We start from the raw sequence: 21,145 nt of genomic DNA on the forward strand, positions 1-21,145 counted from the left end.
CTGACATGCATTTCTGACTATATTGTCTCTATGTACATATTTACTTGTTACTATAATTACTTACAACTCTGAGGATCCCTCTCCGGACTCTCCTTTGCCGTACTCCTGCAGGCCGTAAGAGTTTTTATCAACAGCAACAACAATCCCCACCAACACAGCAGGGAGACCTGGAACAAATCACACAGTCGACTTACTTTCTTCAGAGCCGATCATCAGCCAGTTATGTGATTGAAGAGGGCGTGAAGGTGTGAAATGTCAAACAGACTAATGAGGTGGGCATTAAAACAAAACCTTAAAAGCAACAGTTGAAGCCCCTCACCCCAACCGACGATGCAGAACTTGAGGATGTATCGCCGTATGTAGGTGTTGAAGACTTTGACCAGAGCGATGTACATGTGGATGGACTCCAGTCCCATCCAGGTGAAGGAGGTCAACAGGAAGTAGTGCAGGAAGATGGCCACGGACAGGCACAGCCAATCAGTTTCCAGACTTGCCAGCCAGCCGTCCAATAGGAAGACCATGTTCAGGAACAGCAAAGACGTGCTGAGGTTCATCAGGATCTTGGAGGGGTAGTCACGCCGTAGTTTTCTGCAGGAAAGAAATACATGTAGTTTTGTCGACAACAAAACCAAAAACCCCACATGTAGCTGCTGAGAGACTCTCATGTTTCTTCCAGACCTCCACATTGTTCCAAACCATCTGACCATTAAACAAAGAGTTTGTTTTTCAGAGAACTTTTTAAAGGAAAGTAAAAAATGTGCATACATTTATCTGTCATATGAATTTTCTCAAAACACACTGAACCACAACAAGGACTTCTTTCACATTTGTTTACACACTTCAGCTCCTTTCACACATGCGCTGTTACCTTGAAATTCTCTGGACATTATCCAGAGGAGCCGTATGTGTGAAGGAAAACCAGCCTGTACTTTAAACATCCGTTCGACCACATGTGTGAACACAGCGGGGAAGCGAGCGTGTTGATGACATTGACGACTTTGCACAGAGTGAGGCTGCTTCAGTCCGAAAGAGTCAGCCTCCTTCTGCACGCTCTACCGAGCACCAGCACTCGCCTGATGTTTGTGTTTCCGGTAAGTGAGAACGCGTCTGTTTTCATCGGTGTATCTGCAGTATCCACTCGAGGCGACTGAAGCGTCATCAGCTTTTTCAGAAAGCTGCTCTAATCCATAATTTTGTATTACCAAATGCATCAAAGGACTACATGTAATGGGACTCACTCGAAGGCGATATAGGTGAGCAGCGTGGCAGCAGAGAAGATGGCGGAGATGCCGCAGCCGATGTAGGTGATGAAGGTCAGAATCTTGTTGTTTTTCTCGTTTATGTGGGGCGAAGCTCCTGAAATGTCCTGGAGACACAGGAAGAGAGTTAGGAAGTCCAATAACATCACGCCAAGCTCACCTTTAGTAGCTAAAGGTACAACATAGCTTTAAAGAAGACCCAAACATGAAGAACAAAAGGCACCTGATGATTATTCTGTACTGAACAGGACCAGTTTTGTTAATTTGGTAACGTAAAATGGGCTTTTGGACGGACATACAGACACACAGATGGGGAAAACTGGTGCAGTCGTCCATGCAAAACAAAAAAACAAACATGAATGTGATTAATTTGTACAAATTCGGTTATAAGGAGTGTACAACAGAACAAGACCAATGAAATTAAAACCAAGCACTTCTTAAAAAAATACAATATCACATAAATGAAGTAAATATCACATGTTGCTCATGATGTTTCACAGCTGCTTGCACTAAAGACCTTGTGGCCTGTTCTGTGCAGCACCTGTGGCCCGATGGCTGAGAACATTTTGTGTATTGGCAGACAGATGATGAGTGAGCTTATTAAACTATGCACTGCTGAGTGCGATGCCGCTTTGTTCTCTGTGGCATCTTCACTCGACACATTTTTTTACACGCTAAAAACACTTAACAAGGGAGTGACCTTCAAACCAAAGTCTGGTTTAAACTTCCGTCCTGTTTCTTTCCTCCAAAACCTTTTCTAATGAAAGTGGCATCAAAGCGATTACACAACAAGACTTTTTAATAAACCCGCAAATTCCGTCTCAACCACTGAATGCAACAGCTTTAAAAAACATCAAAAAGCTCTGATGGAAAACTTGCATTAAAATCACTTAAAGGAGTTAAACTGACCTGGACTCTGACTTTTTGAATGCAGCATTAATACACACACACACACACACACACACACACACACACACACACACACACACACACACACACACACAGTCTTACCATGAGGATGCCAAAGTGTGTCAGGTGGTCACAGAGGCAGATGGTTTTGTTGCTGGTGGATTCTTCGGATGCTCTGCAGCCTTCTCCGTTCCAACCTCCAGCACCACCTGATGGCAGCACAGAGGTATTACCACAAACTTCTACAGCTTCTCAGGACATTGAAATAATTCAGAAACTACTCAAAACAAACGTTGTTGGTGAAGATGATTTAAACTAATGAGTGAACAAGCACCAAAAGGTCACCACTGCAAACAGCTTTCAGAGTCAAGCATGTGTTTGATTTTATACAGGATGAACAGACTTTGCACTGAGGAACAAACTTTACTATCAGTCACTTCGACACGCAGGTTAAAGGAGACGGGGACCGACCCACCGACCTTCTGATCGGTGGACAACCCGCTCTACTCCCTGAGCCACAGCTGCCCCTTCTGGAAACAGTAAGAAAAATATTCAGCTGGAACTGTTGTGGTTTTTCTTGGGGCTCGGTCTCGAAGCTGCTCGGCGTTTGGGTTTGTCTTGGACTTGACTCAAGTGGTCTGCTTAAATGCAAGAGAGCTCTCAAAATGTTTTTTCCTTTCACAAACGTGGAGGTTTATCTACAAGCACATGTGGCCTGAAGTAAAAAGGTACATTAAGGATGTACTCAAGCACCGAGTGACCGCCAGAATCTCAGTGGATGAGACAGAGCTGATAAAGCACAAGAATGAAATGTGTCTCCCACAACACTTCAGGTGTATTGTTTCCTGCTCCCTGTAGATCAGAGACCCGGTAATGACCCTGTAATGTTTATAGTGAAATGACGACAGATGCAGGCAGACTTACTGTTCATGCTGAAGTCCCAGAACATACAGACTGGATTCAGGGAGGGCTGTTAGGAGAGACATCCAAAATATCACAATTTATACTCAGCACTATCATAGACACACAAATAACTAATGACTGGCTTCATTTTAAAGATGTTTGTCTTTCTTCACTTTGAAATCTATTGTTTTAATATTGAGTTGACTTGAGTTCTCTTTATCATCAACGAAAGAGCCTCAATCCCTGACCCCAGATCAGACACCAAAAAAAAAGAGCAAAATGTTCACGTTTTCATTTGTTCCGTGACCTGTTCAGTGATATTTTCTGTAAATTGTATTTCCCGACATGTCAGACTGCCAAGAAAAGAAAAACGTCATGTTACATGTAACACGGCAGCACGTGAGATACACAAATATAGAGTATAAACGAACAGTAAAAAGATGAATAATTAAAGAAAGGAATATAAAGTGAACTATTACAATGAAGTGATGAAATAAAATAAATAGAGGATAAAAAAGAAAAGACATGAAAAAAAGAAAACAAAGGAAAAAGAAAGCAAAAATTGAGATTCATGTACAGAACACACAACGTAACGTAACAGCACCGACATGCACGCACACACATATTCACCTGTACCTGTTCAGAGAGGTGAGCGATCTCAATCTCGACCGGATCCATCAGGTTGCTGATGGAGAAGTTCCCCACGCTGCTGGCCACCACGTAGCTGTTTAAAGAGCGACCGTCCTGCTCTTTCTGAAAACCAGCCGGCAAAAATCAGTCAACAGCTTGTCTCCTTCGTCCGTCAGTGGTGGTTTCTGGTATTTAGCTTCATATATCCAGACTGAGTGCGGCGAGGTGGGCTGGACTCACCTGGAACAGGTTGGTGCTGCTGAAGAACATGAAGTTGATCCTGGACAGAGACGATCTGTCGGCTTCGCTCAGGGAGACGCTGGACAGCAGAGAGGCCGGCAGGGTGACCTGAGCTAAAGGGTTAATCCTCTCCAATCTAAAATCAATCTGAGGGAAAAACCAGGAGGAGGAGGAAGGTGGAAGGAGAGAGGAAGGAGAGCAGAGGGAGCGAACAGGAGGCTTCTTCAGACAACAGACACCCATGAAGAAGTAAAGGTGAGTGGTACTGACAGAAGGAAGAGCGCGGTCATGCGAGCTCCTGGCGTTACCTGTGGCTCGGTGGTATTTGGAGCTATGAAGGCGCTGAAGGACGTCCCGTTGAACACGGTGGCGTTGAGGGCCGATATCCCCAGAGCCAGGTGTCTGGAGGTGATGGTGATGGACGAACCCTCGAACTCGATCTTCTGAACCAGCTCATCTACTGTCTTCAGAGCTCTGAGGGGGAGAGAGAAAGTTGTTGATTAGAAAATATCACAAGGAATATACTGAAACCAGAAGAGTCCAGCAGAGATCAGTAGAGTGAAACAGAGCAGAGGGGGCCGTACTTCTCGGAGGTGGCAGCCAGCGCCGTCTCCGAGCTGGTCATCACGTTGGAGATGATGGTGACGACGGTGGAGGCTAACGTGGTGTTGATCTTGGCCACGTTCACCAGCTGCTTCACCTTCGTCACCACTTTGGACACCTGCAGAGAGACGAAGAGGAGAAGAAGGGTTGGTTTACTCTCCTCGCTGGATCTCTGTTCAGCCAAAGAGAGACGTGTGGATTCCCACCTCCTCATTGGACAGCTCGTTGTTGGTGATGTCGGCGAGTTGAACGGCCACCTCAGCGGCATTTTCTGCACAAAGAACAAAGAACGAATGACATTTGTCAGCATCTGATGTTTTACTCTGCTGACTCAATGGAGTTAGTGTCTTATCAGGACTCTCGAGGCCTTGAGATAACAAACAAAACTGTAAAAAGTATGACTCCTAATTTTATATCTATTCATATTTGATAAAAACTACGACTCTCAAGGTGCATTTCGACGAGAAACAACCAATCACAGAGCTTAAAATTCTGTCACGTGAGCCGCTAAAGATGATTTTATGACCGGCAGCTGCAATCAGTTTGCTTTTAATTTTGAGATCAACTTTGATTTGACACCTCTGACTGGATTCTTCTCCATGACAGCTGAGGCTCATGGGTATTGTAGTATTCAGAGCCAAATAACAGATAAAACATGATCCTAAAATAAACCTACATGATTGTGACATTTTCTAAAGGTCAAACCTCTGCACATCTACACGAAGCTGAATTCTGAAGTGATTTAAAAACCGTCCAATCAGCAGCGGGAGGTTGTTTAATCTAAAGCACAGTGACGACTTCAGCCCACTGGAAGGCCTGAGGGAAGCGAGAGAATGAATGTGCAAACAAAACCACTCATCGGTACCGATTCGAGCTTCGTCCTCATTCTTCTCATTCTATCTTCACACCTGTCTAAGTCTGTTTGTAGTTTGCATCTGATTGGCTGGTCCCTGAGCATACCTGCTGACACCTGGATGGTGTCGATGTCCGTGCAGTTGCTGAGGTCTGCAGCCGACCAGTAGGACGAGAAGTTCTGTGGGTTGATCAAACTGAGACAGAGGGGGACAGAGGGGGACATAGAGGAGAGGAAGACATGTGGTTTAATTATTGTTAACCAGCTGGGAAAATAACAACAAGAATAAATCAATAATTACAACTGTGTAAAACACAGCTAAAACAGAGTGTGGTAACTTCTAAATATCTGATATGGCAACACGTTTCAAACATGTTGGGACAGGAGCAACAAAAGACTGGGAAAGATGTGGAACGCTCCAAAAACACCTGTTTGGAACATTCCACAGGTGAACAGGTAGATTGGTACAGGTGATAGCATCATGATTGGATGTGAAAGGAGCAGCCTGGAAAGGCTCAGTGGTTCACAGCGAGGATGGAGCGAGGTTCACAACTTTGTGAACACATGATTGGATAAAGGAGATTAATAAATGGGCTCAGGAACACTTCAGAAAACTGCTGTCAGTAAGACGACAGGGAAAACTAGAAATTGGACAGTCTGTCTCTAATATAACGTGTGTACCTGTGGCAGTTTATAATGTCTCATAAGGAAGAACTGTCTAGAAGATGAATTAGTTCAGTTCAGCAGACTCAGGAATGTCGTTTGTATTCATGCAGAATCTTCCGCTGCGAACAAAGCAGCCTCCACCAGGACTTCCTGTTCTTCCTGCACACAGTGTTTTCTGTCAGAAGTGAAATTGGCCATCTGTTCGCACGAGCTGAGAGCAAACCGAGCTGTTGTTTGACGATCAGCGATTAATGCGGAGTCACCTCTGCGCGTCTCTCCGCCCCTGAACGCAAATTAGATCCCAGTGTTCTGGAAATGGCAACGATCAGGATGATCCTGATCGAAGCTGCTGTTTGCTTTGAAGCCTGACAATGAGCAGATAAGAGACTTTTTACTGTGGAGGGTTCTTAAAATGTCATTTCACGCAGATGCTTTGAGATATTTGTGCTTTCTTGAGTAGCAGCTTTTCATTAAAACACAGGAAACCAGAGCATGCCTGTGTGTGTGTGTGTGTGTGTGTGTTACCAGGTCCTGGAGGAGCTCTGGTCCTTGTTGGGGAAGCAGGGCAGGTACTGGGTGACGGTGGGTCGGCTCTCAGGCCAGCGGTAGTGGAGCGGATTCTCCTCCGGACAGTTTTCTATTAGGAGGGAAAAACAGGAGTTATTTCACATTTAAATGGTGACACAATGGAAAAGATAATGAAGTACAAGCTGAAGACGAGCGGCAAACACATGAGAAAAATACACGAGTAAAGTCCCGACACAGAAAGACAGACAAGACGACAAACAACACGAGATTGGACAAAAGGAATCTGCAGACAACAAAACTCCAGATGGAGGAGACACGAAACCAAGTCAACAAAACTCACAAATAACAAACAGACAGAATAAATAAAAAAGTCCTGAGAGAGTGTGTTTGTGTTCAAATGGAAAAACAGAAACAGGTGAAGCCTGAGCTCGGCCGCTCTACCACCAGCAGGAGCGACGGAGGCCGACCTCACACGCTGCTCTGGTTGGTTTTCACGTCCGTTAAACCACATTCGCACCTTGATTTTCGGATCACAACAGGGATCACAGACACTAACGTCTCTCATCTTCGTGTCTGTCGAAACGAGCGACGGCTGGGAAGGAGGGAGAGAGATGAGAGTGAAACAGGGAGACATTTCTCTTGTGTGGAGCTCCTCACCGATCAATCCGACATCAGTGGAGGCGGGTCGGACCTGCAGGCCGGCACCCATCAGTCCCTCGCTGCCGGACAGCCTGGCGGACACGGCGGCTTCGCTCAGACTCTGATTGGTGGTGTAATAATAAACCAGCAGGGCCTGGCAGGCGTAACTGGAGACAAAACAGACTTGAAATAAGCTGCTGTGAAAAAGGATCATAACAGACGATGATGCTGTCATCATGCTCAAAAACACATCTGAGCGCGTTAAAAACACGTTTTTTCAGCTCGTACTCAAATTCAATAGATGTGACACAAAGGGTTAGATGTGAATGTTTTACCTTGTCGGGTTTCCTCCACTCTGCAAACCAGGCTGGACACTGCAGAGAAACAATGTTAAAGAGGTGAGGAAAAAGGCGGGAAGCAAGTAAGACATGCGGCACAGGGTCCGAGCTGGACCTGAACCCAGGACGCTGCAGCAAGGACTCAGCCTGGATACATGGTTCAGGTATGGCACTCTACCAGGTGAGCGACCAGGGTGCCCACTGAGGATTTGTTTCAAACTGTCTACCAGAGAGAGTTTGAGAGATGGACTGACGTACTCAGTATGTATAGTGGCAGTTATTCAAAAAGACCATGATACATCTGTGAGGCCAACAAATACGGTTTCTTCACTTAGACGCAAGATTTAAAGCGGTGATCACCATCAGGAAGAAGAGAAAAAGTGAACATTTGAACGTCAAATTTAAACAACAATGGGACAACGAGAACTGACTGACCTCCCTCCAGGTTTAAACACACAGCGACAGCAGTTTGACGCATGTTAGCAGGACAAACTGTTGCACAAAAGCTGCTTCTTGCACTTGTTCGTTCGAGGTCAGTCATTGCTGAATTACCTGATGGAGTCTACGTAGACTGCATGGGTCCAGTTCTGGAAGGTTTGATTTAGCTGCAAGAGGAAAACAGATTCAATCAGCCACTCAACCAATAACAGAAGCTTTTCCCGTTATTGCCTTAGATTCATACATTTGCCGGTCACTGCTGTTAACACAAATTGTGAGGAAAGTAGTCCAACGATCTAAGCAATTTGTGACTGTTTCTATCTCTGATATCAGTTTTAACATCATGTATTTAGCTTGATTGACATTTACATCAATCAAGGTATTTATTAGTACATATGTTTTTGTACTTCGGTGAATGAAATGATTAATTTAGTCTTCATTTTTCCGACACTGTAATATTAATGACGTAAACTGTAAGCTGATCTGATGATGTTTGGCACAAACCCTCAAGTTCAAACATAAATGAACACAGTGAACAACTTTATGTGACGGGACGATGTCAACAAAAGTCAAAGATGCTGCTTGTTGTGTGATTTATGTGGGACTGAAGTCAAAGTCCATTTTGTTTTATGGCTCTTAATATGATGATTTAAGGGCTCCACATTTGAGTAAAACCTGTGTCTTCCTCTTTCTAACTACCTGCATTGCACCTGTTCCTGATAAAGCCCCAAATCAGTTTTCAGCCTCACGTTTCTGTGCACCTGAGCAAGGCTCATGACTCATTTTGCCATGGGGTTCCCCTGATTGGGTTAATTCAGCACATCAACACGTTCTCAGTATTAAACAAAGACTTTCAGATCTCAGATTCATGTTTTGAAGGCTTTCAGTCCTCGTTTTTTTATGTGCAGAGAAGCTTCTCAGCCTTTCAGGTGCCGAAAAGTCCAACTCTGAGGTGACAGAAAAAAGCTACTGACGTGTTCCAGCACTCATGGCGCTGAAGCCATCGTAAAGCAGCTGGACTTTTCTTACCCAGAGAGCCACAGCTCGCTCAACATCCGCCTGGGGCAGCGCCGCGCCACCGTCTACCACCACAAAAGAAATCCGGTAGAACAACCCCTCTGCAGATAAAGACGACAGGAAAGAGAGAAACGGAAAATAATACTTCAGTCTCAATTTGGCACAGGCTCTTTCAAACATATCACGGAGCTGTTTTTTACGCGCCTGAGCCTCATAGCAGGAGATGAATTGAGTGGTCGGAGCTGATGGAGTTATGTAAAAATCCAATTTCACAGTGTGAAATGATGATTTCTTCTCTTGGCGAATGGGATCACTTTGAATCACAAAAAGCAGCAGGAGGACATGTTCCTGTCTGCTGCAGCAGTTCAGAGATTCAGTATCTGAGGATCATTCACTGTTTAACACGTCTGTGTGTCTGCAGTCTGAAACTTCACACATTTAAACTTCATCCAGCAAAAAAAAAACACGTATTAGACAAAATTATACACTACATATTAAAACATTAACTAGCTGAAAGTGAACTACTGCATTCATTAAAGCACATACTCTGTGTTTTAAATCTCAAGTTCCTGACTTTCATATTAAAAATCTATGTGAGGCTTTATTTTATGAGTCTGTAATTTCCTAAATAAGTTTCCTGGAGAGGGAAACAGAGAAACATGTGAGTTTAGTTAGCTTTGCTGCTTTTATGTTGATTTCTTGAAAGACCTGCTTAAATCTTAATGACTGGAAAAACTGAGGGAACCTTTTAAACCTAATTAAATATTAACTTATTATTGGAAACATTTTTTTCTCCATGTGTGTTGGATTGTAAGCTTGCCTGTAGAAAAGCTTTGCATATTTGCACGTTCGGCCGACCTTCTGTGCACTGCATTGAAACACTCAAGGGCGTGTTAGCAATTAACTGCATTTAACACATGTCAGTTTTGTTTATGGTGCAAAGCCTAATTTCCTAAATCTCAAAACTGCCTCACTGGGCTTTACAAACAGCAACTCCTATTCTTACACCCTCTGGACCTGAAAAATAATTTAACCAGAATCTCTTTATATAGGCATGAAAAAGTTCCCCAATTTCCTTTTCAATGTTTAATTGTAGATCATTTTGTCCTCCAAATAGCTGCATTTGTCATTATGAAAGTTTTAAATAGCTATTAACTATTATTTTCCCTTAAATCTGTTTTACATTTGTTTAAATAATGTTTTTTCTTCCTCTCCTGTTAACATTTAAATACTGTTGTCATTGACCTGCAGTGTAAATTCTCCAACAGCAGACAGACGGTGTGTTGAGATGCTATTTGTTTGTTTAAATGTCAGAAACTCAAAACTTTTTCTCAGCTCCTCTGTGATAAGGGCTCTCAGCTCTCCTGCCATGTGCCACATTGGCCACTGGGTGTCGCTCTGGTATCTATAATTGTTAGTAAATGCTACAGAATGGTCAAAAGACTTGTACTCCATCACTTCTGGTGGGAGACCCTGCGAGCTGTTTTTTCTGAGGTTTGGGGAGAAGCTCGACATTGCAAACATTTCGGCTGGATTTCATAGTGGTCTGTAAATCTCTGCGGAGATGAGATGTCTATAATTTACAAGCAGCAGAGCAGGACATCTCTACCAAGAAGCTGGATGGACTGAAAAACTCAGGGAAGAAGTTTGTCAGGGAACATCGGGGAAAAGAGGGTGTAAAAATTAAGGATGAAAGATGTGAAGATAAATAAAAAATGAGGAGAGAAATGTGAGGTAGAAGTCTTTATAGCGGACAGATAGAAGAGAAAAAGAAGTAAACAGAGGGGCAGAGCAAGAATAAAGCATGACCATCCATTTACTTAAGCTACAAGTACCAGGCTAAATACTACATTCTGACTGGACAAAAAGATTCATTTCTTACACAGGGCCCAGAATCACAATGAGCCAATCAATAGCCTCCAGTACCTGAAGGATGCCACCCATCCACCTGATTGACAGCTATTTACATCTACTGTACCACTACTGTAAGGGCTAAAAAGTCTAATTACTGATTCAAAAACAGGTATTCAGATATTACACTGCAACACCCAACCACCATAAGAAGTAATTTAATCATGTATTCAGTCTTAAAATCTTGTTTTTTAATGGAAAGATCTACCAAATGGGTCGCAAATATCCACAGGATCTCAACCAGCTTCGGCATTTTTTGTTTTGAATCAGAGAACAACACACTATATGGCCAAAAGTCTGTGGACACCTGAACACTATGATAGTTGAACATGTGATTCTAAAACCATGAATCATTTATCTGCTGCTACAACAGCCTCCACTCTTCTCGTTTCAGGCTTTCCCCCCGATTTTGAACCTGGCTGCAGGGATTTGCTATATTTTTCACAAGGACTTGCAACACAGTAGAATTCTCCCTTTGAGAGAGTCCTTTTCAAACAGAGTATTTTTTGGACTCAGCACGTGAACAGAAAAAAATGTAGGTTTGTTTTACACAGTGACTGCAGGAATTTTCTCCCATTCAGACAACACTGATGTTGGGCCTGACTGGTTCGCAGCCATCCCAGTTGGTCCTAAAGGGACGGCAGTCAGAAACCTCAAAAACAAACTGGGAAAACCATGCATTGCCATGTTGAAACAGGAAAGGGACAAACCCAAACTGTAGCCACAAAGCTGGAAGAGCAGAATAGTCTAAAATGTCATTGCATGCGGTAGCATTAAGAGTTCCCTTCACTGGAGCTAAGGGGCGTCCATATACTTTTGGCCATATAGATTACATTGCAATCTGCAAGCATATTTCACTCGATTAAATCTTTGTTTTAAGTCAACACTTAAACGCAGAGTATGTAATTTCTGCCGCTGGGGGTCTCCCTGTCATAACCATGAAAACAAAAGATAGTTTGGTGACATCATAAACCAGCGTGGGATCATGGGAATTATTGTCTTGTTAAACAACCACTGTTGGTGATGAAAATCTGACATGACTCATGCAGAGTGAGTCAGGTTTGACTGCCTTCCTCACTCTCTGAAGTATCATCTGGTGTGTCTTGTGTCACTATTGGAGGTGACCAAATGAAATGCACCATTACTTTGAATAAAATCATGTATTTCTAAGTTTGTTGGAAACATTTGTGAGTACACAACTCAACAAAATATAGAGCATAGATCTAGTAATTTTTCTTAATGCGGAAATGTTACATATAGTGCGTTTAAGTTATTTTCTTACCTGTTTGAAATGAATAGACTTTAAGACTTAATACAAGCTGCTGTGATGATTTTTTTTTTACAGTGCATGCTACTGTCATTACAGATTCTTGTTTTATTTGAATCTCTACAACTACAGTTTTTTGTTACTGTATGACATACTGTTCCCCGATGACAGTCCACACAGACATGTAAAATGAAAGCGTTGTTTACATTGGCAGGGCAATGCAGGCTGGGCTGATAAATCCACAGTTGGGGATCCAGGGGTAGGGCGCACCGTCGCCTTTTTGAAGCTGTTACTGCCACCACTGCTAGCTGATGCAGTGACTGCTTTGAACGTAGCTGCTGGAGAGGAGTTCTTTGTGGTTATAAAATGGTGGGCATTGATGACCGCACGTAATGTGGGCGAAAGGTGGGCTTCTTTCACATCACCATCACTTTTATCCGGATTCACAGCCCCATTCACAAATACCCCTGAGCTCGGATTCCCACTGTGATTGGACGCGCTTGGATTTGAGTTCAAACTAGGCTCTGAAACTGTTAAATTCGATGATGTGTCTGCAATCACACTGAGATCTGATGTTGGTTTGCTGCCTGTCATGTTCCCCTGTGGAGCTTTCATATTTCCATTTTCTATTAGAGCTGTTGCATTTTTAGCCTTTGTGGTGTTTGTCATTTCAATTGGCACTGAGGGAGAGTCTTTGATTGTAATAACAGTGGTTGCATTTGACACTGTGTGTTCAGTGTGGTTGCCAGTCCAAGGAGGTGGGAGCTTCTCAAACCCAGAAATGAAGCCTTGACCTGGTGCATCGATAGAGGGGCCAGTGGGGGATCTGGAGACTGGCGTGGCAGAGGGAATATTAAGGCCAGAAATGTGCAGGGGGTTTGGAATAACCGGAGCACCAGTGGCTTGAGCTGACACTGCAGAGCGAGTAGTAAAACACGGTTGAGAAGTGGGGCAGGGAGAGGCGGTTTCCATTTCAACAGGAAATGACTGAGTGTTCAGAGCAGCTTCTGGATTCAGACTTTCATTAGGCTCATTGTCTGTTGGAGCATTTAACACTACATCCAGAGCTACATTGTCATCACTGTTAACTGCTGAAGAAGGCAGTTCTGCAGCAGAGGCATGTTCAACCGCAATATGTATTTTTGGAACAACATCTGCAGGGTCAAATAAAGCAGAGAGATGTGGCAGTTTCCCAGCTGTAGTGAGAGTGTCTGAGACCTCAGTTGATTGCACTGGACCACTGACAATCCTGGAAGCATCCACTGTGTGTGCGTCGTTTGCAAGCTGTGGCAAATCCTCATCCACGTCACACTCTTCACCAGAAACAAGAGGGGTTGAAGCCTGGTCAAGAGGAAGCGGTTGGCTGACTGTGATGAACTCTTGGATCGACTCTGTTGATTGGCTAACAGGGTATGTGGTGGATCTTTGGAAGGACTGTAAATGGTTGTCCAGGGGGGACTGGGTTGTTGCGGGCTGGTGGAATCCAGCAATCGTCCAGCTGGGCGACAAAGAGCCAATTTCTGCCTCTTCTATGTTGGCAGACACTACTGGCAATGCCACCCAACCGGGGAGGTGAGGAGAGAGAGAAGGGGTGATGAAAGATGAGAGGGTAAGGGGGGAGACTGTTATGTAAGAAGGGATTGCAGCAGAAATTTGAAGAGAGGGAAAAGTAGGTGTGAGGGTTGCTGCAAGAGAAAGAGAAGGTAAAATCGAGAGTGACGGGGGTGGCGGAGTAATGGCAAAAGACATGGAGTGGGATGACTGCTGCTTAAAATGTGCCTCTGCATTTTGTGCATCCTGCTCTGGCCTCTGACTCAAGTTTAGTTTCTCGCTTGCATCCAAAAATTTGCTCACACGTGCCTGAGTGGCTAACTGTGTGTGTGCTGGACTGTGTGTGTGGATCAGACGGTTGGGGTGCTCAGTGTTAGTTTGTGGCACACCTGACTGATGCATATTATCCAGCCCTGAAGCGTGCTGGGGGGTTGTAGTGCCAAGCTGTGCCAACGTCTGGGTTGTTGCCATGGCAGGTGGATTTAACATTGGGGAAGTGGGGTTATTAAACACATCGTCAGCGAGTGCCTGTGAGCCCCTGGAGTTAGTGTGGGCATCAGCGGTGGCGTTTGTGTTCATCTTGTTGTTGGTGTGTAAATGGAAGCTTGTTTCCTGCAGCCACCATGTATCTGTGTTAGAGGTCAGGCTGGAAGTATGTCTGTCTTCTGTCCCAGACAAAGATGTCTGGGCCAAGAGAAGAGACTTCTCAACTACAGGCTTAGGGGAGGGTGAGGAAAAAGACAGTGCAGGCTCCTCTCCCACCATCTGATCTGACATCCTTGCAACTTGCATCACTGTGGAAGCAGGAAGCGTCTCTGAAGATACAGCGACTGACAGGTTGTCAAGGTGATGGGAAAGGGGACTCCAAGTTGAAAGCATGGGATTTGAAGATAAAGAAGAAATGGTAGACAAGAAAGCAGAATGCAAACTTTGTGTTTTATCAATATTTGCCTGGAGCAGAGTCGGGGTGGGTTCAGAGGCCCAAATGCCAGCTGCTGCCAGTGATGCAAAGCCAATGGCAGACTGATATACTAGACGTGACTCATCTGGCTGACTATATATATCGCTCAAATCTCTCTGATGAGAATGAACCAACGACTGGCTGACTGGAAGACTGGCTGCATGAGAAGAAGGCCACAAAACCACTGATGAACCAAACACAGGGTCCAGCAACCGTGACAGAGCTGGTTGTGTTTGGAGTAAATCTGATGCGAGTGCCTCAGTACTAGACGCCAAATGCGCCACAGGTAATCCTGAGGGAGTGGGCTCAATTTGACTAAAGGAGGAGTCTAAAAAAATCCCAACTGAATGGTTTAAGAGACCAGATTGGGTACCAAGGAGCTGATCACCCTCGGGGTAGGGCAATTGACTTCTGAAAGGCTCTGATGTGTTGTTAAATGGCTCTTCAGTCGAGAGCAAATGGTATTCAGGGAGCAGTGCATCATCAACAACTGGCATCTGAGATTCAGTAGGGGCTTTAGAAAAGAGAGGAAGTGACAATAAGGATGCTGTGTCAACGCTTGTCACCACAAAGTCCCTTTGAAGGTTTGAGGACAGGGACAGAGATGACAACACAGAAGGCTGAAAGTTCCCGCTAACTCCACCTGACGCTGGAACGTGAGCAGATTCAACAACAGCGGCCGCTTCTGAAAGCCTTTGTTCGGCTTGCTGCGAAGAGGAAGGTAGGAATAGGGAGGGCCACTGAGGATCAGTCGAGAGAGGAAGAGGAGTGGTGGCGGGCCAGAGGGGAGGAGAGGATGAGAGAGGAGAGTGGGTGTTAGAGGAGTAAAGGGGAGGGGAGGTTGGAATTTGCAAAGTAACAGTGACAGGGGAGACAGCTGGTGAAGCAGATGGAGCGATGGCATGAGTGGAGCTGAAGGGAGTAGATGCAGACAAAAAGGGAAGAGAAGGGGAGTGGGGGGTAAGAGGTAGGTGGGTATATGAAGAGTAGTGAGGGATGTCAAGAGGGAATGCAAAAATGTTAGAAGAGGGAGTTTGGGGATAAACAGGAGAAGGAGAGGAGATGGGAGACATGTCTGTACTTGTATATAAATCGATAATCTGTTTACTTCTGGTCACTGCAAGGTCTACACTACTTCCTGTAATGTTTGTTTCATTCACACTTTCAAGGCGGTTTAGAGAAAGTGAGGCATAGGAGATCTGGGCCATTTCTTCCTTTTGTGGCAGCGAAGAAGAAAAGATCTGCTTGGGAAAAATCTCCTCTGTGAGGAAAGCAGAGGGGCTTAGCTGTACCATTGACAAAGAAGGTGTTGGCTGTGTGAAGAGAAGAGATGAAAGGGGCGAAATAAGGAGCGATGGCGATGGCTCAAGAGTCGATGTTTCCAAATGCTGAGTGGCAGCTTGTGTGGACAAAGTTTCCTCTGGCTTTTGTCCAGCTGAACTAGCGTTGTGTGGAGCCCTGTGGTGGGTTTGAGTTACTGTCAAAGTCTGAGAAACAGTCGCAGTAGGAATTTGAGAATTGCTGATGAATGTAAATGTTTCTGACATCAATCTTCCTTGTGAGCGGGTTAGAGGACGCTCACTGCCTGCTGCCGAGCTGCTCGCTGGAGTGTCCGAATCACCGTCAAAATGTGTTTGGTTGAGCGCTTCACTTCCTTCCTGAGAAGCAGTAAAGGGGTGCGTGACAGGTAGAAAAGCACCATTAGGGGCTGATCTGTTGAATGATTGTTGGTTTTTGGCATCAGGGCCGATGAGGGCTGGAGGGACGGTGGCAGGTTCATCCAAGGAGTAGGCAGCATCAAGCTCATACAAGCTAAAAGCACCACCCCCCTCAGTCAAATCATACGCAAATGGTTCCGACCCCGACGAGTACTCATCTACCAGTGGTTCCAGAGGATTTGTCCAGTTACCCGAGGCAACCGTTTGATTTTCCCCACCGCTCATGCTCATTGGTGGCCACTGTGGTGCTACAGGTTTGCTCTTTCTGTTGCTAAGTGCAGACGGTGATGACAACAATGATGAAGCTGGCGACGATACCAGGGGTGCTGCCTCCACCACTGACGAAGATTCTTTCGCATCTAATGCCTCGTCTCTACGTTGCCACGGAGATGACCCCTGAGGCAAGAGTGAAATCCCTGATTCAGGGGGGTGTTTTGAGCCTTGAGTGTTCATTGTGGTCTCCTTGTTGGAGATTGGTTGACGAGAAAAGTTCAGTCCTGATGTGGACTGAACTGATGCATGTATGTGGGCAGTTTTGTGTGTTGCATATCCCAACGTGTGTGTTACGTTTTTCAACCCAGGTGGACGTGTGTACCTAGTTGTGGGTTTAAATACACCTCTTTGTGTTACGTATGTAGGCCTGGTTGTGTATTTGAGTTCGGTTGGCTGTGCAGCCGGTTTTGTGATGTGAACCACTGGCCTGGGTGGTGCTCGGGTGGCAGTTGGATGTTTTCCTCGAGTTGGCCTCTTCCTACCCTGCCAGATCAAAGGGGTGGAGATAAACCCCAGGGAGGTCTTGGAGCTGCGATGGCCTGGGGGCCTCGGGAGGGAGGCTGGAAGTCTAAGATGAGAGGGTTCAGGTGGAGCTGGGTGACCTAGGGCTGGAACTAAGTGTCTGGGTTCAGATGCTGGATCTGGGACACCTGGGGCTTGGGTTGGAGGGCTTAACTGACTGGATGCAAGGGACCTTCGATGAGAGGCTCTTCCAGTGGGGCTGGGAGCAAAAGCAGGCCAATTTTTTCTGAATGTGGTGGCTGAAGGAGCTGGAGATCTGGGTGCATGAGAAATTGAAGATTCAGCAGCAGTTAATCCAAAAACATGCCGGAGTCTTCTGTTGTGAGCAGCTGGACTCGCAGCCAGAGGCCTGGACTGGGAGGCCAGGGGTTCAGGCTGCTGAAGAGGAACTACAGCAACAGGAGAGAAGGAGTCCTTCACTGTCACCAGGGCATGGCACATCAAACCAGGCGCCATCATGGTGAAAAAGCAGGTCACAAATAATGAATAAAAGTAATAAAATGTGCTTTGAAGCAAAAAAACTCAAAGCAGTAGTTTACACAATGAAGATTTAGAAGCACCTGACACCTTTACACCAGATGAACCATCCCAAATAAGAAGAGTGAGTATAAGAAAACTGTGCCTTGATTATGTTACTGATTTTCTTCCCTTGTCAGAGAAAACATAAAATTATGGGAATAGAACCAAAACAAAAATGGACTCGTACTTGACCAAAACAATTGACCAAAAGATTATGTAAATGTATGTGGTTTTTGTACCATGCCACCTACATTAACACTGCATGCACACTGAGGCATTCTGTATGTAAAGCTCGTCGCTCTGAGCTGTGGCGTCACTCCAGCATTGTCGCTCTTACCATGCGTTGTGGGGTTAGTAGCTGGGTGGTTAGTGGTAGCAGATGAAACAGCTGGTGTGCTGCTGGTTGTCTGTTGAGCTACAGAGGAAGTAAACAATCACAGATTACCAATCAGTTTAATCGACCCACGATCTGATCTGCGAGCAGGTTGTCATATTAAACACCTGTAAGGAAACTAAACTCTTCTTTTGTTTTTTTGGTTTTCGTGAAGCGACAACAACCTGTTACTCATGTTACTGTGACGACCCCTGCTCTACCCGGCCAGTCTGTCCTTTGTCTACCTGTACGCCCTTGATTGGGTTGGTTAAGTTCAGGAATGAGGAGGTTTGGCTGTTGTTAGTACCACAACAGGGGAAACAGGCAACCCTGTACACAATTAAACTAAATCATATATCACATCAAAAATCCAAACTCGGTGAAAAAAATGTGAAACACACCAAATGTTAACTTTGATGACAGTAAAGATTTTTTTCCAATGAGAAAACACGGGGAAAAACAAAGAAATAACTTGAGAGTATGACCTTAGGAGAGTATGACCTAATTGCGGAACTAGGCATGCAAGTGTGTATCTAACCCCAAGAGGACACAGCAGTAACAGCTATGTTAGTGGTTGGTTGGTTAGTAGTTACTAACTGCAGTGGAGGACTCGTACTTGGGACTGTTTGTGGAGACGAAATGTACACGATCAGCAGAATGCAAGAAGATGTAAAGGTGCCATTCAAATAAAACTATGAAAATATCTAACATGGTCTTTGTGACAATGTCTCTGATTAACATTTCCTACACTATGATTTACAGTGTCCCTGCTGCCATGAAAAAATGAATTCATATAATCTATCTACAGATAGAAATCAAAGAAACAATTAAGGTTCCCAGTCCTTTTTTAAGTTAAAAAAAGTAGCAGAAATAGTTCTGACACCTTTAATTCTGATCAGCCATCACACATTTCCTTGAATCATGATAAATGTTAGTATAAGAAAAGCACCTTGATTATAATTATACTCCTAATTTTCTTATCTTATCAGTGAAAACATACATCTATAGTAATAAAAGCCACACAAAAGCAGCAAGAAAGGATCAAAGCTAAATTAATAAAAGATTATGTAAATGTACGTGGTTTTTGTACCATGCCACCCACATTAACACTGCATGCACACTGAGGCATTCTGTATGTAAAGCTCGTCGCTCTGAGCTGTGGCGTCACTCCAGCATTGTCGCTCTTACCATGCGTTGTGGGGTTAGTAGCTGGGTGGTTAGTGGTAGCAGATGAAACAGCTGGTGTGCTGCTGGTTGTCTGTTGAGCTACAGAGGAAGTAAACAATCACAGATTACCAATCATATTAATCGACACACGATCTGATCTGCGAGCAGGTTGTCATATTAAACACCTGTTAGGAAATGAGAAACTTCTTCTTTTTTTTTTTTTGGTTTTCGTGAAGGGACAACCTGTTACTCATGTTACTGTGACGACCCCTGCCCTACCCGGCCAGTCTGTCCTTTGTCTACCTGTTTTCAGATACCTGGTGGGTGGGGCAAGGCATCGTCAGTGCCGGATGGGAACACCTGGGCCCGGTGCTCCCAGTCTTTAAACCCTGGCTGTTACTGACAGTCTCTCTCTCTCCTTCCCTGCAGGCACCTTGTTTGGTTATGCTGCAGCTTTAGATCCTTTTCAGTTCTTCCCTTTACTTTGTTTACATGAACACACACACCCACACACCCTGAGATGGGAGCGGAGGATTGAGGAAGATTCAACAACACAATATATATTTAGCCTTCAGCCTAATAAGGACGAGAGTTTCAGTTTTCAACACCAGAATGGGTATACAGCATCACAGAACAGAGACACATATTTCCATTATAAATGAGCAAGATCGGGCCAAAACTATGAGCTCTGGTGCTGTCTGAGAATATATTCTGCTTCAAATATTCATAAACTATTATTAACAAGATTAATAAATCATAATAGGTTCTTGTAATTAGTGTCATAACACATTTCCATGTTCATAGAGTACACCTATGATGCAGCATTCAGCATATGGTCAGACCCCCTGCCAGATTTATGTCCTCACCACGTTCCAAATCAAACATACGCCCTTGATTGGGTTGGTTAAGTTGAGGAATGAGGAGGTTTGGCTGTTGTTAGTACCACAACAGGGGAAACAGGCAACCCTGAACACAATTAAACTAAATCAGATATCACATCAAAAATCCAAACTCGGTGAAAAAAATGTGAAACACACCAAATGTTAACTTTGATGACAGTAAAGATTTTTTTCCAATGAGAAAACACGGGGAAAAACAAAGAAATAACTTGAGAGTATGACCATAGTTGCTGAACTAGGCATGCAAGTGTGTATCTAACCCCAAGAGGACACAGCAGTAACAGCTATGTTAGTGGTTGGTTGGTTAGTAGTTACTAACTGCAGTGGAGGACTCGTACTTGGGACTGTTTGTGGAGACGAAATGTACACGATCAGCAGAATGCAAGAAGATGTAAAGGTGCCATTCAAATAAAACTATGAAAATATCTAACATGGTCTTTGTGACAATGTCTCTGATTAACATTTCCTACACTATGATTTACAGTGTCCCTGCTGCCATGAAAAAATGAATTCATATCATCTATCTACAGATAGAAATCAAAGAAACAATTAAGGTGCCCAGTCCTTTTTTAAGTTAAAAAAAAAAAAGTAGCAGAAATAGTTCTGACACCTTTAATTCTGATCAGCCATCACACATTTCCTTGAATCATGACAAATGTTAGTATAAGAAAAGCACCTTGATTATAATTATACTCCTAATTTTCTTATCTTATCAGTGAACACATACAACTGTAATAATAAAAGCCACACAAAAGAAGCAAGAAAGGATCAAAGCTAAATTAATAAAAGATTATGTAAATGTATGTGGTTTTTGTACCATGCCACCCACATTAACACTGCATGCACACTGAGGCATTCTGTATGTAAAGCTCGTCGCTCTGAGCTGTGGCGTCACTCCAGCATTGTCGCTCTTACCATGCGTTGTGGGGTTAGTAGCTGGGTGGTTAGTGGTAGCAGATGA

At 44.2% G+C, this 21,145-nt stretch overlaps 1 protein-coding gene across 3 annotated transcripts in view; it reads right to left on the minus strand.

Annotated features, from left to right (window-relative positions):
• adgrg6 (adhesion G protein-coupled receptor G6) overlaps positions 1-21,145 on the minus strand; it is a 101,705-nt gene that overhangs the window by 23,890 nt on the left and 56,670 nt on the right. For all 3 annotated transcript variants that reach the window (XM_041958292.1, XM_041958290.1, XM_041958291.1), the window contains 16 exons: positions 9,036-9,124; positions 8,121-8,173; positions 7,566-7,604; positions 7,249-7,397; positions 6,589-6,700; positions 5,505-5,593; positions 4,751-4,815; positions 4,526-4,662; positions 4,250-4,415; positions 3,942-4,088; positions 3,708-3,824; positions 3,093-3,138; positions 2,271-2,377; positions 1,239-1,366; positions 320-588; positions 65-167 (listed from right to left, as the gene is read on the minus strand). In XM_041958292.1, coding sequence (XP_041814226.1) covers positions 65-167; positions 320-588; positions 1,239-1,366; positions 2,271-2,377; positions 3,093-3,138; positions 3,708-3,824; positions 3,942-4,088; positions 4,250-4,415; positions 4,526-4,662; positions 4,751-4,815; positions 5,505-5,593; positions 6,589-6,700; positions 7,249-7,397; positions 7,566-7,604; positions 8,121-8,173; positions 9,036-9,124 — 1,816 coding nt within the window. The remainder of the gene's footprint in view (positions 1-64; positions 168-319; positions 589-1,238; positions 1,367-2,270; positions 2,378-3,092; positions 3,139-3,707; positions 3,825-3,941; positions 4,089-4,249; positions 4,416-4,525; positions 4,663-4,750; positions 4,816-5,504; positions 5,594-6,588; positions 6,701-7,248; positions 7,398-7,565; positions 7,605-8,120; positions 8,174-9,035; positions 9,125-21,145) is intronic.

This window comes from Chelmon rostratus, chromosome 18 (genome assembly GCF_017976325.1).
Source record: "Chelmon rostratus isolate fCheRos1 chromosome 18, fCheRos1.pri, whole genome shotgun sequence".
NCBI classification, from domain to species: domain Eukaryota; kingdom Metazoa; phylum Chordata; class Actinopteri; order Chaetodontiformes; family Chaetodontidae; genus Chelmon; species Chelmon rostratus.